Here is a 24812-nt window from a genome sequence, read left to right as displayed (position 1 = left end):
GTATCCAAAATGTATAAAGAGCTCACCAAACTCCACACCCGAAAAACAAATAACCCAGTGAAGAAATGGGCAGAAAACATGAATAGACACTTCTCTAAAGAAGACATCCGGATGGCCAACAGGCTCATGAAAAGATGCTCAACGTCGCTCCTTATCAGGGAAATACAAATCAAAACCACGCTCAGATATCACCTCACACCAGTCAGAGTGGCCAAAATGAACAAATCAGGAGACTATAGATGCTGGAGAGGATGTGGAGAAACAGGAACCCTCTTGCACTGTTGGTGGGAATGCAAACTGGTGCAGCCACTCTGGAAAACAGTGTGGATGTTCCTCAAAAAATTACAAATAGTCCTACCCTATTTATATATATATAAACTTTCTGAAACTTTGATGGAATTGTAAATTGGTACAGCCATTGGAAAACATTATGTAGGATCCTCAAAAATTTAAAAATAGAACAACCATATAATTCTGCGATTCCATTTCTGGGAATATATCCGAAGGCTAAAAGAAAAAAAAACACTAACTTGAAAAGATATCTGCACCCCCATGGTCATAGCATCATTATTTACAATAGTCAAGACGTGAAAACAACTTAACTCTTCATGTATGAGTGAATAAATAAAGACGTTGTGGTTCACGCACATACACACACACACACACACACACACACACACACAGAGAAATACATACATACATAATGAGATATTATTACATACATACTTAATGAGATATTATTAAGCCATAAATAATGATAAAACCCTACCATTTACAACAACATGGATGGACATTGAAGGCATTATGCTAAGTGAAACAAGTCTGACAGAGAAAGAAAAATCCTGTATAATATCACTTACATGTGGAATCTAAAACAAAACAAAAATTCATGGAAAAATAGATCAGACTTATGGTTACCAGAGTCAAGATGGGAGGGGGGTTAATAAAGGTGATCAAATGGTACAAACTTTCAGTTGTAAGATATATAAGTGCTAGGGACATAATGTGCAATGTGATGACTATAACTAGCCCTGCTGCATAATATACAGGAATGTTAAAAGAGTAAATCCTAACAGTTCTCATCACAAGGGGAGACTTTTTCTTCTTTTCTTTTTATTGTACGTATATGAGAAGATGGATATTAGCTGAAGCTATTGCGGTAATCATTTCACAATATATGTAAATCAGACCATCATCATACTGTATGCCTTAAACATATATAGTGATGAATGTGAATTATTTCACAATAAAACTGGAAAAAATTACCATTCTAAGTATCAAAACATTACTTCCATTTAGTTTTCTTTGCTTTCTCCACTTTTAAATAACAAATTCTTTTAGTTTTTCTTTGCCATAGAATGTCTTTCTTTCCCCTTCATTCCCATAGGGTAGTTTTGATAGATATAGAATTTACATTTGTAAGTTATTTTCTTTCATCACTTGTAAAATGTTGTTCACTTCCTTCTGGTCTCCATGGCTTCAGTAGAAACCCATCCATGGTCGTTCCAATGGGTGTTGCCTTTAGAATGTAATGTTTTTTCCTGACTACTTCTAAGATTTCTCCTTTGTCATTAGTTTTCAGAAGTTTCATTTTAATGCTTACTGGTATACATTTATTTGAATTTATTCTACTTGGGTTTTGCTCACCCTCTTGAATCTGTAGGTCTTTTACCAAATTTGTGGTTTTCAGTCTCTCTTTGAAAACTTTTTCAGAAATATATTATTTTGTTTTTATTTTCATAAGACTCTGATAATATAATTGTTTAATTTTTTTTTTATCTTCCCACAGGTCCATTGTATTTTCAGTCTGTTTCCTTCCTGTTCATTTTGCATAAATTCTATTGCTTTGTACTCAAGTTCAGTGATTCTTTCATCTGTTAGTTCCTCTATGCTATTTAGTCCATTCAGGGATTTTTTAATTTATATTTAAACTTTTTTTTTTCTTTTCACAGTTTCTATGTGAAAAATATTTTGTAATTTCTTGCTGATATTTTCTAATAATTATTTTATTGCAAGATAATTTGTAATTGCTGACTGAAGCATTTGTAATGTGACTGCTTTAAAATACTTGTTAGATAATTCCAACATCTGATTTATTTAAGTGTTGGTGTCAGTTGATTGCCTTTTCTCATTCGTGGAATTTTCCTAATTCTTGTTATTATAAGAGATGTTTTTAAAAATATCTCTTGGAGGGGCGCTTGGGTGGCTCAGTCGGTTAAGCGTCCGACTTCAGCTCATGTCATGATCTCGCAGTCCATGAGTTCGAGCCCCGCGTCGGGCTCTGTGCTGACAGCTCAGAGCCTTGAGCCTGTTTCAGATTCTGTGTCTCCCTCTCTCTGACCCTTCCCCGTTCATGCTCTGTCTCTCTCTGTCTCAAAAATAAATAAACATTAAAAAAAAATTTAAAAAATATCTCTTGGATATTTTCATAATTGCTAAGAGACCAAGTGTTCTATTTAAATCTTTTATTTTAGGAGATGATCACTTGTTTAGGTTTAGCATACCTGTCTTGGCTTACTTTTGTAAATATGGTTGTAATGAGAATGTGATTTTCATGATCTTTATAGTATGACTTTGGTCTATATGGTTTTATAGTATGACTTTGGTCTATGTGGTTTATTTTGTGCTACTGTGGCCCTCACTACTCTTTCCTGGTGCAGCCTGAGGAGTATAAGAATTTCTCTGGGCCAGGAAACTGTTGCTTCTCTTGAAAAAGGAAGTCTCTCAGTTGTAGAGAGGAAGAACACATCCCAGGCCAGACTGCTTGCTGTTATAGGATATCATTTGCCAGTGCACCATGGCAACTTGTCTGTAGGTGGAGAAGAAGAATATCAGACCCACAGAACAAAGGAGCTTCTTGGACTGGGCACTTATGTCTTTGAGATCCCTCTGGACAGTACCCCTGTGGCCTGGTGTCTCTAATTGTGGATGAGGAGACTCAGGGTAACAGGGAAGAAGCTTCCCAGGAGAGACCATTCATGACACAACATTTGTGCCCCATATTTGCTTATTTGTGAAACATAAATGACAATACACACCTTACAGAAATTTATGAAGAATAAACAAGAATATAAGTACATGAAAGGAATTTTTGTTTTATTAATTTAATTATCAGGACATAACATACATAATAACATCCTAGCACATAGTAGTTGATCAATAATATATTCTGAATTAGTATATTGAGAAGTAGCTGACACATGGTTAATTGTCAGTAAACACTAGCTAACTCCCATCATTCCCTTCCCAGTAAGTGAATAAGTGATGAGTAAGGTTCATGTCTTCTGATTCCAGTGCTTTTGATAATATAAAAACTTTCCTCCTGAAAGAAAATACCTAATCCTCATTTGGAACTTACTAATGCCAGGCATGATGACAGTATATTATATCCATTCATATTCTCTATCTCTATACCTCTTCCTCTCCATCCCACTCTATCATTCATTTTATTTTTTCCAAGTTGCTTATTAAATTCCAATTTGTTAATATACAATATAATATTAGTTTCAGGTGTAGAATTTAGTGATTCATGACTGACATACAACACCCTGTGTTTATCACAACAAATGCCCTCCTTAATTCCTGTCACCCATTTAATGCAATTTCCAGCCCACCTGCCCTCTAACAACTCTCAGTTTGTTTTCTAAGTTACTAGTCTGTATTATAGTTTGCCTGTATTTCCCCCCACCATGTTCATTTGTTTTGGTTCATTAATTCCACACATGAGTGAAATCATATAGTACTTGTCTTTCTCTGACAGACTTATTTCATTTAGCTTACTACTTGCTAGCTCCATCCACATCTTTGCAAATTACAAGTTTTGATTCTATTTTATAGCTTATTAATATTCTGTTGTATGTACACTACATGTTCTTTATCCATTTGGACTTTTTCCATAATTTTGCTATTTTTCATAATACAGCTTAACATTGGGATACATGTACCCCCTTTGAATCAGTATCCTTGTAACCTTTGGATAGATAGCTACTAATGAAATTGCTGGATTGTAGGGTAGTTCTATTTTTAACTTTTTGAGGAATCTCCATACTATTTTCCAGAGTGGCTGCACCACCTGCATTCCCAAAAGCAGTGTAAAAGAGTTCCCTTTCTCTGTACCTTTGCCAAAACCTGTCCGTTGTTTCCTGAGTTGTTAATTTTAGCCTTTCTGACTGGAGTGAAGTGATATCTCATTGTAGTTTTGATTTGTATTTCCCTGATGATGAGTGATATTGAGCATCTTTTCATATGTCTGTTAACCATCTGTATATCTTCTCTGGAAAAAAAAAAAAACGTCTGCTCAAGTCTTCTGCCTATTGCTTAACTGGATTGTTTGTTTTTTTGTGTGTTTGATAATTTATATATATATTTTGGATACTAAACTTTTATCAGATATGCCATTTGCAAATATCTTCTCCCATTCCAAAAGTTTTCTTTTAGATTTGTTTATTATTTCCTTCACTGTGCAAAATCTTTTTATCTTGATGAAGTCCCAATAGTTCATGTTTGGTTTTGTTTCCCTTGACTCAACACCTATATCTAGTAACTTACTACAGCCAATGTCAAAAAGGTTGCTGCCTGTGTTCTCCTCTAGGATTTTGATGGTTTTCGGTCTCACATTTAGGTCTTTCAACAATTTTGAATTTATTTTTTGTATGGTGTAAAAAAGTGGTCCAGTTTCATTCTTTTGCATGTTGCTGCCCAGCTTTTCCATCAACATTTGCTGCAGGGACTGTCTTTTTTCCATTGGATATTCTTTCTTGCTTTGCTGAAGATTAGTTGACTAGATAGTTGTGTGTCCATTTATGGGATAACTCTTCTGTTCCATTGATCTATGTGTCTTTTTCTGTGCCAGTACCATAGGGTTTTCATCACTACAGTTTTGTAATGTAACTTAAAGTCCAGAATTGTGATGTCTCCAGCTTTGCTTTTCTTTTTGAAGGTTGCTTTGGCTATTTTTTTTTTTTTTTTGTGATTACATACAAATTTTAGGATTGTTTGAGTTCTGTGAAAAATGTTTGTGGTATTTTGATAGGGATTGAATTGAATGTGTAGATTGCTTTGGGTAATATAAATATTTTAATTATATTTGTTCTTCCAATCCATGAGCATGGAGTGTTTTCCCATTTTTTGTGTCATCTTCACCTTCTTTCATCAGTGTTTTGTAGTTTTCAGTGTACAAATATTTTACCTCTTTGGTTAGGTTTATTCCCAGCTATCTTATGGTTTTTGGTGCAATTGTAAAAGTGATCGATTCCTTGATGTCTCTTTCTGCTGCTTCATTACTGGTGTATGTGACACCAATATCTGTATGCAACAGATTTCTGTATGTTGATTTTATATCCTGCAACTTTACTCAATTCATGTGTCAGTTCTGGCAATTTTTTTGGTAGAGTCTTTAACATTTTCTATATTGAGTACCATGTCATCTATAAGTAGTGTTTGGCTTCTTCCTTACCAGTTTGGATGCCTTATATTTCTTTTTGTTGTCTGTTTGCTGTGACTAGGACTTCCAGTGGTGAGTGGACAACCTTATCTTGCTCCTGAATGTGGAGGAAAAGATCTCAATTTTTCCTCATTGAGGATGATATCTGTAGGGGTTTTGTATATGGACTTTATGATGTTGAGGTGTGTTCCCTTTCAAACTACTTTGTTGAGAGTTTTTATCATGAATGGGTATTGTACTTTGTCAAAGGCTTTTTCTGCATCTATTGAAAGGAACATATGGTTCTTATTGTTTCTTTTATTAATGTGGCATATCATGTTGTTTGATTTGCAAATATTGAACCGACCTTGCAGCCCAGGAGTAAATCCCATTTGATAGCGGTGAATGATTCTTTTAATATATTGTTGGATTCAGTTGGCTAGTATTTTTTTGAGAATTTTTACCTTCATTTTAATCGGGGATATTGGCCTGTAGTTAGTTCTCTCTGTTAGTGGAGACTTCACTGGTTTTGGAATGAAGGTAATAAGAGCCTTATGAAGTGAGTTTGAAATTTTTCTTTCCATTTCTATTTTTGGACTATTTTGAAAAAAAAAGTATTAACTTTTCCTTAAATGTTTGGTAGAATTACCCTGTGAAACCACCTAACCCTGAACTTTTGTTTTTTGGGAGAATTTTGATTACTGACTTACTATCTTTGCTGGTTATCAGTCTATTCAAGTTTTCTATTTCTTCTTTTTTCAACTTTGGTAGTTTATACATATCTAGGAATTTATTTAATTCTTCCAGATTGTCTGATTTGGTGGCATATAATTTTTCATAATATTTTCTTTTACTTGTTGGTATTTCTGTCATGTTGGTTATTATTTGTACTTTCTCATTTGTGATTTTATCTATTTGGGTCCTTTATCTTTCTTTTTGATAAGTCAGTGTAGAGGTTTATCACTTTTATTATTTTATTCTGAAGAATCAGCTCTTAGTTTTATTGATCGGTTCTATCATGTGTTTTGCTCCTATTTCATTTATTTCTGCTTTAATCTTTATTTTTTTCCATTTTTCTGCTGCCTTTAGACCTCATTTGTTTTTCTTTTTTAGCTCTTTGAAATGTAAGGCTGGTTTATTTGAGATTTTTCATGCTTCTTGAAGTAGACTTATAATGCTGTACAATTCCCTCCTAGGAACAATTTTGCTCCTTCTCAGTTGTTTTGGACTGTGGTGTTTTCATGTTCATTTGGCTTCATGTAATTATTTTTTTATTTCTTCTTTCATTTTCTTCTTGACCCATTCATTCTTTAGCAGAATTTTTTAAAATTATTTTTCTTATTTATTTTTGAGAGAGAGAAAGAGCATGAGTAGGGAAGAGGCAGAGAGAGAGTGGACATAGGATCCAAAGCAGGCTCTTCTGACAGCAGAGAGCCCAATGTGGGGCTAAAATTCATGAATCATGAAATCATGACTTAAGGCAAAAGCAGATGCTTAAATAATTGAGCCACCCCAGCACCCCAACAGCATGTTCTTTTAACCTCCATGTATTTATGGTCTTTCCATTTTTTTTTCTTCTGTTTGACTTCAATTTCCCTAGCATTGTGGTCATAAAGCATGCATGGTGGGGCACTGGGTGACTCAGTTGGTTAGGCATCTGACTTTGGCTCAGGCCATGATCTCACAGTTCGCGGGGTCGAGCCCTGCATCAGGCTATGTGCTGACAGCTCAGAGGCTGTAGCTGCTTTGGATTCTCCCTTTCTCTGCCCCTCCCCCACTCAAACTCTGTCTCTCTCTCTCTCTCAAAAATAAATAAACATTAAAAATTAAAGAAAATAAAGCAGGCATGGTATGATCTCAATCTTTTTGTATTTGTTGAAGCCTGATTTGTGAGGTAGGATATGATCTATTCTGGAGAATGTCCCATGTACATTTGAAGAGTGTATTCTGCTGCTTTAGGATGAAATACTATGAATATATCTGTTGAGTAAATGCAGTCCAGTGTGTCTTTCAAAGCCATCGTTTCCTTGTTGCTTTTCTGCTAAGATTATCTGTCCATTGCTCTAAGTGGGGTGTTGAATCCCCCTACTATTATTGTTGGATTATTATCAGTGAGTTCCTTTATGCTTGCTATTACTTGTTTTATATATTTTGGTGTTTTCATGTCAGGAACATAAATATTTACAATTGTTATATCTTCTTTTTGGATAGTCCCCTTTATCTCTTGTTACAGTCTTTGGTTTAAAATCTCATTTGTCTGATATAAGTTTTGCTACTCCAGCTATCTTTTGACATCAATTTTCAGGGTAAATATTTCTCCATTCCTTCTCTTTCAATCTGCAGGTATCATTAGATCTAAAATGAGTTTATTATAGGCATCATATAGATGGGTCTTTTTTTATCCATTCTGATGCCCTGTGTCTTTTGATTGGAACATTTCATCATTTACATCAATATAATTACTGATTATAAGTATTTCATGCCATTTTATTAGTTGTCTTACTGTTTCTGGGGATTTTCTTTGTTCCTTTCTAGTCTTTGTCATTTTTTGTCTTTCCTTCCCACTCAAAGACCCCCCTTTAATAATTCTTGCAGGGCTGGGGCACCTGGGTGTCTCAGCTGGTTGAGTGTCTGACTTCGGCTCAGGTCATGATCTCATGGTTCATGAATTTGAGCCACACATCAGACTTGATGCTGTCAGACTGTCAGCGCAGAGCCCACTTAAGGTCTTCTGTCCCTCTGTGTGCTCTCCCAAAAAATAAGTAAATATTTTTAAAAAATTTCTTGCAGGGCTGGTTTAGTGGTCACAAATTCCTTTAGTTTTTGTTTGTGTGGGAAACTCTTTATCTTTTTTATTTTGCATGATAGACTTGCTGAATAGGGCATTCTTGGCTGCATATTTTTTCCCATTCAGCTCCTTGAATATATCATGCCACTCCCTTCTGACTTGCCAAGTTTCTGTGGAAAGATCTGCTGTTAATCTATTGGCCTTACCTTGTTTGGGACTTCTTTTGTCTTGCTGCTTTAAGTTGTTTTTTTTTTTTCTTTCTGTATCACAATATTTTGAAAATTTAACTATAGTATGCCTTGGTATTGGCCTGCTTTGTTGATCTGGATGGAAGTTATTTGTGCTTCCTAGATTTGGATATATGTTTCCTTCACGAGGTTATGGAAGTTTTTAGTTATAATTACGTCAAATAAACTGTTTAGCTGCTTTTTTCTCTCTTTTCTTCTGGGATTCCTGTAATACAAATGTTATTAAGTTTGAAGGAGTCACTGAGTTCCCTAAGTGTACTTTCATGATCCAAATTTTTCCTATTTTTTGTTTAGCTTCATTACTTTCCATAATTCTATCTTCTATATCACTTATCAGTTCCTCTGCTTCTTTCATCCTTGTGGTCATTACATTCAGTCAGTTTGTTTTTTAAATTTTTTTAAGGTTTTATTTATTTTTGAGTGAGGGGAGGGGCAAAGGGAGGGAGACAAAGAATCCAAAGCAGGCTCCAGGCTCTGAGTTGTCAGCATGGAGCCCAGTGAGGGACTCAAAGTCACCAACCGTGAGGTCATGATCCGAGCTAAAGTCGGACACTTAACCGACTGAGCCCCCCAGGTGCCCCTACATTCAGTCAGTTTCTAATCTCAGTTATTGACTTTTTCATTTTGGACTGATTTCTTTACCTCTTATCTTTGCAATAAGGGTCTCCCTGAAGTCTTCCATGCTTTTCTCAAGCCTAGTGAGTATCCTTACAGGTATTGCTTAAATTCTGGATCAGGTATATTTATTATATCTGTTTTGATTACTGGCCATGATGTTTTCTTTTGGGATGAAATTTTCCATCTTGGCATTTTGTCTAGGTCTCTGTCTTCTTCTCTGTGTTAGGAAAGGCTGTTATTTTTCCTGTTCCTAAGAGTAATAACTTTATAAAGAAGAGGTTATAATGTCCAGGTCCTGGCACTCAGGAAGTGTCTCTGTATACACTCACCTGCTGTGTTTTGGCTGTTGTATCCCTCAGGTAAGTCCTATGCAGAATTTCTCTTTCTTGCCCTAGGGAGTGTTTTGATCTTGGCCACAGTATGGCAAGTTCTAACTAAGTGTGCTCTGGTCTCCTTGTTAAAAGAGGCCTCATGCTATTTCCACTAGAACTGAAATTTTACAGAACTCTATGATCAGTAGACATAGTTCCTGCAGGGTTTTGTGCTGGTGTTTTGTGGGAGGCATCTGCTATGCTGGTCATTAGGCACACTTGCTATAGAAAAGCAGTGCAGGGGTGCCTGGGTGGCTCAGTCATTTGAGCGTCCGACTTCAGCTCAGGTAATGGTCTCATAGTTCATGAGTTTGAGCCCTGCATCGGGCTCTGTGCTAACAAATAGCTTAGATCCTGGAGGCTGCTTCAGATTCTATATCTCCCTCTCTCTCCCCCTCCCCTGCTCATGCTCTGCCTCTCTCTGACTCTCAAAAATAAATAAATGTTAAAAAAATAAAATTAATTAATTAAAAAAAAGAAAAGCAGTACAAGCAGAGTGCAGGTGGTGGATCTTGGTGTAAGCCCTTTAGCCCACCAGTGTTGGGATTGTGCTATTTACTGAAGTTGTTTGTTGCTGAGGGTCAGGGGAGGGAAATGGTACCAGCCTGCTCCTTTGTCCCTGGAGAGGGAAGTCTTTGCTTTCTGCTCTTAAGGAAACACTTTCAGAGGAGCAAATATGTTTCTTTGTGCATCACAGGAATTTTTCATATTGCTGATTTCACACTGTCTCTGGTTCACTTGCCTACTTGGAGTAGAGCAGCACAACTTGGGCTGTACTGTAGCCAGGGCTCCTGACTTTAAAATTCCAAACTTCAGGGACATGGTGTGGCAGGGACCCACACTGGTACCCTGAAAGTGTCTCATTGCACTGGGACTGATACAGGTTTGATCCAGAAAGGCAGTCGTGCAAGAGTTTAGGGGTGTTGGTTTGGAGCAAGCAGACTAAATAGCCAGTTTCCAGGTTAGCTGCTCTCAGCCAGTGTCTCTGTGTATGCTAAAGGGCAGAGGAGGGAAATGGTGCCTTCTGGTTCATTCATCCCTAGAGAAGCAATGCCACCTCTCACAGATATGCTCCAAAAATACAAATAGTCTCTCCCTGAGCCTCTTAGGTGATCTTGAGATCATGTAGTCTGCTCCGGAGTTGTTTTCCTGCCTCTGCTCCAGGATTAGGACAACGTCCTCAGAGTCTCTATCCCAGTCAAGCCCAAGGACTTCTAAAACCAGTTCTTTGAGACTTGCTGGTTGCAAAAACTCACAAAATTCAGCCCCTGTCTTTTTCCTAACCAATGGCTTTGGGGAATTGTTCTTCTTGTGCATGTCCTTGTACATTCCACTCTCTTTCACCTTTCTCTGTGACCAGAGCTCCCTCCACTCTGCATCATCTGTAATCCTTTTCTCTCTGTAACCATTATCTCTGTACTTCCTTCCTTTCTCACAGTGGCCTCTTCTCCCCCCTGTAGTTGTACAGTTTGTTCAATCAGTCTTCAGGTCAATTTATTGACTATTTATAATTATTTGCTAGTTATCTAGCTGTGTTCAAGGGACCAGAAAAGTCTAGGGTCCTCCCACTCTGCCGCCATCTGCAAAGTCTCTCATTTTAGGTTAATTTTTTAACTTGAATTTTTAGGGATTTTTTTTCTAAATTTAATTTTGTTCAATAATTATGTAAAAACACATTATTCCAAGGTCAAAAGTACAAAACAAGGGATACTCTCAAATTTTTACCTCTATCTTTGTCCTATCCCACCTATTCTTTTACTTCCCGTTAAAGGCAATTTCTCTCCTGTTTTGTTGCTGTTGTTGTTGTTTTGTTTTTGTTTTTTAGTTTTATCACTTACCATTTTATTTTTCTATTTCTGTAATATAAACCAAAGTGTGTGTGTGTGTGTGTGTGTGTGTGTGTGTGTGAACTGTGACCAGACTTGCCTAACCCACCTTTTAGATAAATGATATCACGCTTTCCACTACCTTAATATTTTTCAATTGGCAATATATCTAGGAGATCATTGCATTCCATTGTATATTGATAATCCACAATTCTTTTTATACCTGCAAATTACTCCACTGTATATCTTTCACAGTTTATTCAACCAGTCTCCTCTTGATAGACAGTTTTGCTATTAAAAATATTGCTACAATGAGTAGAATTATGCACACAGTTTTGTGTATTTTTGTGATTGTATCTGTATGATAGACCTCTAAATTTGCAATTGTTGGGTTAAAGAGTAAATATTTATGCAATTTTGTTAGATATTGCTGAATTCCCCTATAGAAGGGTTGTGCCATTTTGTATCACCACCAAAATATGCCTGTTTCCCTACAGCTTTAGCAAGTCTGTTGTCAATCTTTTTAGATTTTTGTCAATCTAATAAGTAAAAAAATGGTAATTCAATATAATTTTATTTTTAATTTTTTAAAAATTTTATTGAAGTATAATTCACATACTATCATTTAGCTTATTAGTTTCAGGTGTAAACCATAGCGATTGAATATTTCTATACATCAAGAAATGATACTCACAAAATCTACTTACCATCTGTCACTATAAAAAGTTATTACAATATTATTGACTATATTCCCTATGCTGTACATAACATCACTGTGACTTGTTTACTTTATAATTGGAATTTTGTACCTCTTAATCTACTTCACTTATTACCCCCACCACCAAACCCTCTCCCTTTGGTAACCAATAGTTTGTTCCCTGTATCTATGAGTCTTTTTTCCATTTGGTTTTGTTTACTTGTTTTGTTTTGTTTTCAATTCCACATAAAAATGAAGCTATGTTGTATTTGGCTTTCTCTGTCTGATTTATTTCACTTAGCATAATACACTCTAGGTCCATCCATGTTGTTGCAAATTATAATATTTCATTATTTTTATCATTAATATTCCATTGTGTGTGTGGATACACACACACACAGATACACACACACACCACATCTTTATCTATTCATGTGTTGATAGACACATTGTTTGCTTCCATAAGCCATATAGCTTGGCAATTGTGAATAATGTTGCAACAAACATAGTGGGTGCATAGTTCTCTTCATATTGATGTATTCGTTTTCTTCCAGATAACCACAAATAAGTAGAATTGCTGGATTGTATGATATTTCTATCTATAATTTTTTGAGGAAACTCCATACCGTTTTCCATAATGGTTGCACCAATTTACATTCCCACCAACAGTATATGAGGGTTCCCTTCTCTCCACATTCTTGCCAACACTTGTTATTTTTTTCTTTTTGATGAAAGTCAATCTGACTGGTGTGAGGTAATACCTCATTGTGGTTTTGATTTCCATTTCCTTGATGATTAGTGATGTTGAAAATTTATTACGTGCCTGTTGGACATCTCTACATCATCTTTTTCAAAATAATTTTTAACGTTTTTTATTTATTCTTGAGAGAGACAGAGACAGAGAGAGACAGAGAGACAGAGGAGGACAGAGGATCCAAAGCAGGCTCTGCTCTGACAGCAACATTTTAAAATGTTTATTTATTTATTTTGAGAGAGAAAGAGAGAGAGAGCAAGCATAAGCAGAGGAGAGGTAGAGAGAAAGAAGGGAGAAAATCCCAAGCAGGCTCCCAGTTGTCAGCACAGAGCCTGACATGGAGCTCAAAGTCATGAACCATGAGATAATGACCTAAGACAAAATCAAGAGTTGGACACTTAACTGACTGATACACCCAGGTGCCTCATAATCTCCATAATTTTTTGAGAAAAAATGTGATCATTGTACTTGACAAGTTGTTTCTGTGTTGCTGCATAAATATTTTTCTATGTCTTTGGCTATCTATATCATATATATATATATATATATATATATATAATGTATTGTCAAATTGGTTTCCATACAACACCTAGTGCTCATCCCAACAAGTGCCCTCCTTCATGCCCATCACTCACTTTCCCCTCTCTCCCACCTCCCAACAGCCCTCAGTTTGTTCTCAGTCCTTAAAAGCCTCTTTTAGTTTGGCTCCCTCCCTCTCTGTAACTTTTTTTTCCCCCCTTTCCCTTCCCCATGGTCTTCTGTTAAGTTTCTCAAGATCCACATATGAGTGAAAACATATGGTATCTGTCTTTCTCTGCCTGGCTTATTTCACTTAGCATAATACCCTCCAGTTCCATCCATGTTGCTGCAAATGGCCAGATTTCATTCTTTCTCATTGCCAAGTAGTATTGCATTGTATATGTAAACCACATCTTCTTTATCCATTCATCAGTTCATGGACATTTAGACTCTTTCCATAATTTGGCTATTGTTGAAAGTGTAATCTGTACTTCCCATGTCTCTCAAACAAAGAAATGCTGATGCCAAAGGACCTTGAATCCCAAAAGTCTACATCTTATTTGTAATATGTCTCATTATGGATCTCTGAATTTTTCCTACTTAAATTTCGTTGAACATTGTGGATGTATTTATTCATGTCTTTCATTAAATTTGGCAAGTTTTCAGCCATCATCGCTTAAAATATTCTTTCTGCTCTTTTATCTCTCTCTTTTCCTTCTGGGAATCCCAATTGTATGTTAGTCTACTTGGTGGTGTCTGTTAGATTTTGTTTACTCTCTTCCTTCCTTGTTTTTTCTGTTCCCCAGAACTTGATAATTTCAACTGTCCTGCCTTCAAGTTTGCTCATTCTTTTATGTACCTTTTGAAAGCTGCTATTGAACTCTTATAGTGAAGTTTTCATTTCAGTTATTTTAATTTTCACCTCTATAATTTCTTTCTTGTTTCTTTTTATAATTTTGATAATACTATTTTGTTCACATACTTATTTCCTGATTTTTAAAGTTCATGGTTTTCTTTGAACAGATTTAAGATTTTAGTCTTTCAGTCATTGCTACTAAGTCCAATGTCTGGACTCCTTCAGAAACACTTTTCATCAATTTTATTTGTTTCTTTAAATGATTAATACATTCGGGTTTCTTTGTATATCTTGTCATTTTTTGTTTGTTCAAAATTAGTCATTTTTTTATTATAATTTGGTAACTAGAAATCAGACTTTTTTCCTTCCTTTCATTTAGCTTTTTAAATTTTATTCATTGAAGGCTATATAAGTTCATTTATTTAGGTGTTTTTCGAAACTATTTTTTTAACGTTTATTTATTTTTGAGAGACAGAGACTCAGAGTATGAGGAAGGGAGGGGCAGAGAGAGGGGGTGGGGAGACACAGAATCTGAAGCAGGCTCCAGGCTCAGAGCTGTCAACACAGAGCCCAACAAGGGCTCAAACTCACGAACCATGATATCATAACCATAACCATGAGATCAGATGCTCAATTGACTGAACCACCCAGGCACCCCACTTCCAAACTATTTTTGAAGTCACTGTATTCCTTTACATATGTGATCATTTAATATGTGTTCATTTATATCATGGTTAGCTAATATTTTGATAGATTTCCTTGATTGCCAGAAGTTAAAAGAAACAAAAGCAAACAAACAAAAACATACCTCTCCCAGTCTTTACAGATTGGGTCTATACTGAAGCACTCCTTTAACACTTAGTAGAGGCATATATCATTTTATACGTGTTCCATTTGGTAAAAATTAGGCACATGGCCCCACCTAACTACAGTGAGATTAGGGAATGTTGGCTAGAGGTATTCTTAGGAAGAAGAATGAGTTTGGCAAATAATCAACCAGCTTCTACCACGATTAACAAATAGTTAATACCCCTTGATAACTAGAGTTGTGTCTTGGAGAAAGAACTATGACATATCAGGCAGAAGCCTCATACCTAAATTAGAATGTCAGAATTGGAAGAATATTTAGACACTATCCACTTCAGCCTAGTCCTATGTTGGAGCCTCTGATGCTCAGAAATGGCTAGAGCCACACTAAGCCAATATCAGACCTAAGACAAGAGCCAGCTAGATCACTCATCTCTCCTCTGTATCATTGGCATTAAAACTTTTTTTTTACCATTGCCAAGAGTAAGGAATAAATTTTTCATCACAATCTAACACATACTTATATATATTTTATCTGTAAAAAATTTACAAAACAGGGGCGCCTGGGTGGCGCAGTCGGTTAAGCGTCCGACTTCAGCCAGGTCACGATCTCGCGGTCCGTGAGTTCGAGCCCCGCGTCGGGCTCTGGGCTGATGGCTCAGAGCCTGGAGCCTGTTTCCGATTCTGTGTCTCCCTCTCTCTCTGCCCCTCCCCCGTTCATGCTGTGTCTCTCTCTGTCCCCAAAATAAATAAAAACGTTGAAAAAAAATTAAAAAAAAAAAAAATTTACAAAACAATATTGAGGTATAGGTAATGATTACAGGCAGTTATTTGTCAAATCTTTCTATCTCCCCACCTTCTAGCACATTGTAGAATTTCACTTTCTTTTACTTTTTGTAGTTACTAATGATCAGGTGATATGTCAAAGGCATGTGAGCAAAGTGAAATGGATTATTTCTGGAAGAAAGTAAGAGCCAGTGGCAATTCACAATGTTTTCTTTTCCCTGATGCTCCACTCATGACAACACATGTGTTGTCACTGTGTAACCCAGTGAGAATATTGTAAAGCAGAGTTACCAGTAAAGCTCTGGTAGGCAAATAGTGTGAGTGAGAAATAAACTTTTGTTCTTAAAAGAACAACAAAAAAAGACACTGAGATTTAGGATTTGTTTATTCCATAGCATAACCTAGCCTATGCTGATTCATACTTAGCTTTAGTACAAGCACTTTGATATTTGATATCATTATTTTGTCTTTTTCCCCAATTTTCGATGCTAGTCTTAAACTAGCATGAGTCATAAATGCATTGCAACTTGCAGTTTGTAAAGCACTCTTGTATACAATGTCCACTTTTCCTGTAGCTGATCTTCTTTCCAAGTTTCTGTAGAGCAAAGTTTGTGATTCCTATCTCTCTACAGGATTGTGGTTATGGAGAAGGTGGAGATGCATACTGCACATCCTGCCCTCCCTGCAGATACAAAAGCAGCTGGGGCCACCATAGATGTCAGACTTGCATCACCTGTGCTGTCATCAATTGTATCCAAAAAGCCAACTGCACAGCTACCTCTAATGCCGTCTGTGGGGACTGTCTGCCTAGGTGAGACTGCTGTATGAGAGAAAGCTTTTCTGGACCTTTATATTCTTTGGAGGTTTTTTCCCAGAGTCTAGTTGAAGCATTCTAATGGTCCATATCATGATGAGCTTAAGCTCCCATAAGGGAGAAGCAGTGTCTTCCTGTGATCAACCTACAAAGTGCCTGGTGCATGGTCAGCCACAAATAAGTACTTAACTGCTTTTTCATCATGCTGGCATGTTGAAGCCAAGACCCAAGATTCAAGGTAAATCCCACTGTAGACCTCAAAGAGGTTATGAAACAGTGGATGTCAAAGCAGTGCTCCCTCTCTTATGAGACTAATTTCCCTTTGGCTATAGGGTGTGGTGAATGAGCAAAGAGGTGGAGCATCTGGTACTTTGATTCAGAATCAGACATAGAGGCAAATAATTAATGAAGGTTGGGAATGGGTGCTGGCTTCCAAGAAAGCAAGACTTTTAGAAGCTGTTTATGGTCTCAGTAAAGATCAGCCCAAGTGCATTGCTCATTTTATTACCTTGCCTTTCTTTATATCTCTGACCATAGTTTCTACCAAAAGACGCATTGGAGGACTGCAAGACCAAGAGTGTATCCCATGCACAAAACAGACACCCACCTATGAGGTTCAGTGCGTGTATCCAGTTCTTTTCTCCAGTTTTCTCTCCAACCCATTGAGTAGTATCAAGATGGGATAGTAAAGACTTCCCCTATCCTGTTGTACTCTTTCTTGTAGAACAGATTGGTAAGGGATCAGATTTGAATTCTTATTTCACAATATATATTGTTTCACAATATATTGTGCAGATGCACAACCTTCTTCACATCATCTGAAAAGAATGTAAATCATGATAATCACCATTCTTCATACCTTATTGGATGGCTGCCCAGGTCTAATAAATTAATATATTGAGAAAACACTTTATAAGTTATAACATTTGTATATTTGTAGATGATAATGAGGTTTATAGGAATCTCTACTGCTTAGTAATAGAAAAGGCTGAATAAAATACTAGGATCTAGTCTATGCCCATACCACTATCCATTTATCTGTCTATCATTTTTATCTATTTACCATACATACATATACTAACTCTTTTTAAGTTTTTGAAACTTTTTTCTCATGATATATTTCAAATATGTAAAAATATTTAAAATCCAGAAAAAATAAAAATATAAATGGCTAGTTACACAACACGTAGAATTAATACATTTTAACGTTTTGCATATTTGCTTTATATTTTTTTAAAAGAACAAATAATTGGGGCACCTGGGTGGCTCAGTTGGTTGGGCATCCAGCTTCGACTCAGGTCTTGATCTCATGGGTTTATGAGTTCGATTCCCGCATCGAGTTCTGTGCTGACAGCTCAAAGCCTGGAGCCCGCTTTGGATTCTGTGTCTCCCCCTCTCTCTGCCCCTCCCCTGCTCTCACATTCATTCTCTCTCTCTCTCTCTCTCTGAAAAATAAATAAACATTAAAATATTTTTTTTAAAAAAAGAACAAAGATTCTACAGGTGTAATAGAATTCCCTTTTTGATCCTCCCTGAATTTCATTCTCTCCCTACTTCCCCAAAGGCAACGACTGTCATAAAATTGCATGCATCTTGTTGGTAGGTTATGCTACAACAAATCTCTAAATCTCAATGACTTAATACAATTAAAGTTTATTTTTTACTTCACAAAAGCATCCCTCCATCTTGTGACTATACCATCTAGACCATGTGGCTTTTAGGTTGATGGGACAAGGGAAATATGGAAGAGACATAGTGGCTCTTAACTACTTCAGTCTGCAAGGGACACACATTACTTCCACTCACAGACCTTGGCCAGAAGTACTCTGATGGCCTTACTACAATGGTGTATAGGAAACACAGGTGGATAATTGGTGAGAACTATGACTGCCATATTTTAATACTTGTATTTTTAGTGATATATATTCATAGAAAATATATGCCATTATTTTATATTTGATGTTTCCTATAAATTACTTCATGCTATATACTCACTTTCTTCAATTTGCTTTTCCCTTCTGGATTATTTATGTTGATCCATACAGGTCTTTTATTTTAAGTTATATAATAATATTAAATCATAAGATTATATCATGATTTATTTTTCTTGTGCCTTACTGATGAACATCTTAGTTTGTTTCTATTTTTCTAGGTTTTATAACTAGATGTGACATAGAAAGACTACACAATATGTGCATCTTCAAATAATTGTATTAACTTATACCATACCAACAGTATATGCAAGTTCCTTCACTTTGTTCTTTATATTTTTTCCTGCTCTACAAAGAACTAAAACCAGCTTAGCAACCCTAACTGGGGAAGGTTATAGAGAGAGGGCAATGGCCTAAGGAATTCCAGGCCCAGGGTCAGGGTGTTTATTGACTGCACACAGTGACTGACTTCCCCCACTTTCTTGTCTCACAGGTGCCTTCCAGTTGAGCTTAATGAAGGCAAATGTACACACAGTGCCCCCTCAGAAGGCCACACTTGTTGCAATGATGAGCAGTCTTCTCATGGTGTTTACCTTGGTCTTCCTGGGGCTCTTATTCTTCTACTGCAAGCAGTTCTTCAACAGACATTGCCAGCATGGTAAGGGTGGCTTCTTCACATATTACATGAATTAGGGGCAAGGTTCTGATTAGCAGAGGAGAGGAATTTTCTGGTGATGAGAGTTAATGGGCCTTCCCTACAGTGCTGGAAAACCTTAGGGGTAAATGATCTGGAGGTGGCAGTAGAAAGTATGGGGCTTCAGAGACAACTAAGTTCAACCCTATGAGCTTATGGAACCTGATCCACTAAGGTATGGGAATTCATAAATTAACACAACATCATGAGAAAACCCTCGGGGAAGGAATCTGGATACCTAGGTTCTAAATCAACTCATAAATTACTATGTAAATGTAGACAAGTCATCTAACTTCTTTGGGCTTCTTTATCCCTAATCTTTAAAATGAGAGATGGTGTTGGATTAGTTGGTCTCTAAGTTATTTTCCAATTCTCCATTTCCACTTATAGGTATAGACTCTGGAGCTTGTCAGGAATGGAGGATGGATGGATGGCTGGATTTGAGACATGACTGTAATAAAAGTGGGTGAGGTCTTTGGCAACTATTATTAGTATAATAATATCTGAAATGTGGGTAACTGAGAGCCCAGTGTCCAGAGGAATTGGTGGACCCAGACATTTTTTCCCAGACAGTACTGATACCCAAAGAGGTCTGGCCCAGCCCATAGGAGATTGTCATGTGAAATTGCAGATGGAAGGTCATATTTAAAGTCAAGAGTACCATTATGATCTGTTTCAGCACAACTCTGGCCATTAGCCAAAATGTGGGACAGAAAGTTCAGATCACTGAGGGCAAAGATTGGGGGAGATGGGATGGTGCACCGGCCAGCAATAGGTAAGAGACTTAGAGCTCCAGCCAAGAGTACAAAGGCTCTGGACAGCTTCAGTGTCATTGAGAGAACTAAAATCTATGCAGAGATACCTAAACAGGAATCCATGTTAGTGAATAAAGTGTATTTAGTAAGAAAAGGAGAGGATAATTTTTAAAAAATATATAACGTTTTTATTTTATTTTTTGAGACAGAGAGAGACAGAGTACGAGCAGGGGAGGGGCAGAGAGAGAGGGAGACACAGAATCCAAAGCAGGCGTCAGGCTCTGAGCTGTCAGCACAGAGCCCCACATGGGACACAAACCCACAAATGCAAGATCATGACCTGAGCCAAAGTCAGAGACTCAATCAATTGAGCCACCCAGGCGCCCCTACAGGATAAATTTTCTTACACTGGTGCTCAGGACTCCTCCTCAGCCCACTGGATACTAGGAACAAAACGATATCACTTTTTTAACCTCCCTCTATTTTTGTGGGAAGATCTCTTTTATATAGACGTGTGTAAGTTTGGCTGTAAGATATGTCAGCTAATCTTCAAAAGACCTAGCATATATTTTTGACTTAAGCAGTGGTGAATCTATCTTTTCATGGGCTGCAGGGACACAAAAGGAGTACTATTATCCCTTTATGACCCTTCTCAAGCTCTGCTTCTTTCTCTTCTACTCTTTGGTGGATTCTGGAACATTGTGGCTCAGGGTGGACCATCTTGTCTCCCACTTTGGAGCCAGTTTGTCAAATAAGAAAGCTGCTACCCAGTGTCTGGGCATGGGCATGAAATACGGACAATGAAGCATTTGGGCCCCACAGCCCAGAAAGATGAAGATGAGGCAATGTTTGAGAGCTGCCTGTGTCCTTCCTATTGTCTCAGGAAATAAGAAATGGGTAACACTTTTCTGCTCCTCTTCTGTCCTCAAGATAATAATATTGTACCTTTCTCTGGGGATGTGAGGGTGAGCAGATCACTAGGGTCTCCATAGGGGAAAGAGGATGAACCTTTTTTTTTTTGAAAGGGTGTTTATCAGGACTTATGCATACTGGAGTTGTATAGGGAAAATCAGTGTGTGAATCAGATCTGATCAACAGTGCAATAGAGAGAAGTAAGGGCTATGGTAAAGTAAAGAGTGAGTTCATTTACTATCCAAATGGGAATCTGCTACTCAGCCCAGGTGACTTAATTTCTTTTTTCTTTCTTTCTCTTTTTTTTTTTTTTTTTTTTTTTTACCATGAGGAAATATTCAATGTTTGAGATCTGTTGAATTTTCAAAAGAATCCAGAAATCTGAATTGCCGTATGAAATAATTTTAACCTCTGACGATGAATTCTAATCCATCCATCATAAATAAATAAATAAATAAATAAATAAATAAATAACAAATAAAACAACCACAATGTGAAGGGTCAAACAAATACAGATACCATAGGCTCTCAGTTTATAACTCAATGCTGAATCAGACTTATTCATGAAGTATGTACTATTTTTCTATCACTGCCATAAAAAATTACCACAAATTTAATAGATTAAAACAGCACTCATTTATTATCTCACCATTTCCATGAGTCAGAATCTTTGTAGGCTCAGCTGGATCTCTGTTTAGAGTCTTACAAGGCCAAAATCAAGGTGTTCACAGGACTGTGTTGCTTTCTGGAAGCTCTGGGGGGAATCCATTTTCTTTATCATTCCAGAACATGGAATAATTCAATTACTTGCAGTTCTAAGGATGAGGTGACATTTATATGCTATCTATAAGTTGAGGACCATTTCCAGTTTCTAGAGACCACCCACATTCTTTGGCTTATGACTACTTTTCATTTTCAAAACTAGAATGGTGGGTCAAGTCTTTTCCATGTTACATCTCTCTGATACTTTCTCTGACTATTCTGCTTTTTCTTTTCTACTTTTAAGATTACATGTAAAAAAATTAAAAAAAAAAATTAAAAAAGGACGCCTGGGTGGCTCAGTTGGTTGAGCATCCGACTTTGGCTCAGGTCGTGATCTCACGGTCTGTGAGTTCCAGCCCCGCGTCAGGCTCTTTGCTGACAGCGCAGAGCCTGGAGCCTACTTTGGATTCTGTGTCTCCCTCTCTCTCTGCCCCTCCCCTGCTCATGTTCTGTCTCCCTCTCTGTCAATAATAAATAAGCATTAAAAAAAATTAAGAGCACATGTAATTACACTGGCCCCACCTGGGTAATCCAGGATAATCTCACCATTTTAAGGTCCATAATCTTAATTCCATTTGCAATGTGCTTCTTGCCATATGACACAACATAACACACAAGCATAACACCAAAGGATAAAGATTATGGGGGAAGAGGGTCAAAATCCTGCTGCTCACAAAAGGTTTCTCTTTCTCTGGAGAAATTGACTGTTTTCCCTGATACACCACTAGATAGCCTCAATTTGATACCTTAGTGTAAGGGTGTTTCCCAAGTGTATCACCTCATCCTGGTGCTAGGTACTTTGATCCTCAGGGAGGGGAAGGGGAACACTAGTTCCCAGTTTCCCATCTTTTACTCAGGACCAGGTACTCCACTGAGAGGAGCTCTTGCCTCTGGGTGACCCAGTGGCTTTCTGCTTCAAGTTGCAGGAGGTTCGCTGCAGTTTGAGGCTGACAAGGCATCAGAGGAAGAATCTCTCTTCACCATGCCACCTGGCCAGGAGACTAGTCCTAAGTCCCCACTAGGTGAAAGCATCTTTGAGAGTCAGCCACTTAACCCCATCCTGGATGACGACTGCAGTTCAACTTGTGGCTTCCCCACACAGGAGTCTTTTACCATGGCTTCCTGTGCCTCAGAAATCCACTCCCATTGGCTCCACATCCCCATCGAATGCACAGAACTAGACCTGCAAATGTTTTCCAGCTCACCCTCCTGCACTGGATCTGAGACATTGGGGGGGAACACAGCTGAAAACTCTGAAGATAGGCTGGAGTTCAATATGCCCTTTGAAGTCCCCAGTGATTAACTCTACAGAGGTGAGCTCGAAAGGTGGGACAGAAAGATAAAAAATTGGGTACCACCCTCAAGGAATTTTCTTTACAGTACTGTTGTTCAGTAGGGCTAGGGGTAGAGGAACAGCAAGCTGGAAACACTAAAGGGGGCAACAGTGACTATGCTAATCTTTGGAGTCTGTCAGCCAAACATCACATTTCCGGGCCTACAGCTGTCAAGGTAGTAAGTAGCTTGGTTGATATGATTGCCAGTCTTTCCATCCTGGCCTTTTACAAGCTTTCTCAGGACCTCAATATCTAATAGTAATATTCAATTATCTCTGCTCATGTATAAGCACCATGAAACAGTGGGAAAATATGGAAACTTTGGCATCTGGTAGTCCTGTGTTTCAAATCTACCTCTATTCCTTAATAACTATGTGAACCTTGTGTAAATCAATTTACCCCTTTGAGCTCCAGGTTCTTAAACTGTAAAAAGTAGAAAGTACTACTCACCTCATAAGTTTTTATGAGGGTTGAGTAAGAAGTGTATTTGAAGTGTTTTTTATAGCATCTGATGTATTAAAGATGTTTAAACCATGTTATTTTTTTCCACCCCAGACATAATTTACACAACTTTCCATATTGACTACACTTGTCTTATCTTCATAACACCCTTTTGTTACCTTTGTGGTAAGCAGGTCAGGGTTTGTTAGCTTCATTTTATTGAGGCAGGAACTGAGACAGAGAGTGGAAGTGGTTTGCTGAAAGTTACACAGCAAATCAGTGGCAGAACTAAGCTAGAGCCCCATTTGGGGCCTTCATTCCAGAGTTTGTTTAACTTTATCAAAGCAATTATTCCATAGCCAATATTACTTTCTTAAAGGCTTAAGTAGCATGAGGCAATATGAGGCATAAGAGTGGATAGATTCCTACTTTTCAACTAACCACTTTTAACGCCCTTTTCCATATTTCTGCAGCTAAGATATTGTCCGGGCCTCTCAATGATTCTACCTCTCCTACATCTACCTAAGAAAATGTGAACATGTAGGTGAAACCTAATATTGCTATCAAACCAGTTAGCTCAGATACCTTCCAGATTATCTAGTCCAACTTCCCCTCCAAGTCTTCCAATCCATGTTTGAGGTCCTTTTGTAATATCTCCAACAAATATTTGTGTCACCTTTGCTCACAAAATACTTGCAATGTCAGAGAGCTCACTACTGCCCAATGTGTATTGCAGCTGTGACTGGTAGATTGGAGCTCAATGTAAAGAAAAACCTCTGTCTCCCTGTAGTACCTACTCATGGGTCCTGGCTCTGTTCCATGGGCCACACAGACTTCATCTACTTCCTCTGTCTTCTGACAGCCCTATAAAGATCTGAAGAAAGCATCTTTTCTCTGGAAAATATCACTTTGGATTTCTCTAAAGTATGTGGGGCTTAGAACTGAACCCAGTTTCATGAGGAGTGGTCTCACCAGTATAGAAGAGGGTATAACTATCATCAACCTAGCTAAGTAATATATTTCTGCTATTGAATCCTCAATGATTAACCTAAACTATGTTTTTCTTTTTGTTTTTGTTTTCAGAGATAAGGAGCTCAGAAAACTATTGAGATTGCCCCTACAGATTTCTAACTTACTTTCCTCCCTCCTCCCTTTCCTTCCTCCTTGGGCTTCTGGCAACCTTGCCCAGTCATTCTCTCTGGACTCTCCTGCTTTGTTCCTATACCACAATGGTAGCAGGGGCCTGGGATGTGGTATCCACAACAGCCAGTGCTCTATGGATGGGGAACATCTTATCCCATCCCACCAAGGATTGATTCTTCACCATTTCCCCAAGACTTACCTGCAGCATTTCTTGCTTCCCTATTCTAGCCAGCTTGGAGAGCCAGATCATTTGGCCATGGAACAACCAGGCATGTTCCTACCTCAGTTATTTATAGATAAAAAAGGAGGGGATGCCAATGAATGGGGCAGAGTT

The 24812-nt window shown here is 37.6% G+C and overlaps 1 protein-coding gene across 1 annotated transcript in view; it reads left to right on the top strand.

Moving 5' to 3' along the window:
• Positions 1–23242, top strand: part of EDA2R (ectodysplasin A2 receptor) — a 59270-nt gene extending 36028 nt beyond the window's left edge. Inside the window, 6 exon segments of the mRNA XM_045471301.1 lie at positions 16325–16514; positions 17044–17127; positions 18931–19095; positions 19720–19721; positions 22258–22312; positions 22481–23242. Coding sequence (XP_045327257.1) covers positions 16325–16514; positions 17044–17127; positions 18931–19095; positions 19720–19721; positions 22258–22312; positions 22481–22863 — 879 coding nt within the window. The 3' untranslated portion in view covers positions 22864–23242.
• The last annotated feature ends 1570 nt before the right edge of the window (positions 23243–24812 follow it).

The sequence above is a fragment of the Leopardus geoffroyi genome, chromosome X (genome assembly GCF_018350155.1).
Source record: "Leopardus geoffroyi isolate Oge1 chromosome X, O.geoffroyi_Oge1_pat1.0, whole genome shotgun sequence".
In the NCBI taxonomy this organism is placed as follows: domain Eukaryota; kingdom Metazoa; phylum Chordata; class Mammalia; order Carnivora; family Felidae; genus Leopardus; species Leopardus geoffroyi.
The sequence above is the reverse complement of the archived record's forward strand: the minus strand, read 5'-3'. Positions and strand labels throughout refer to the sequence as shown.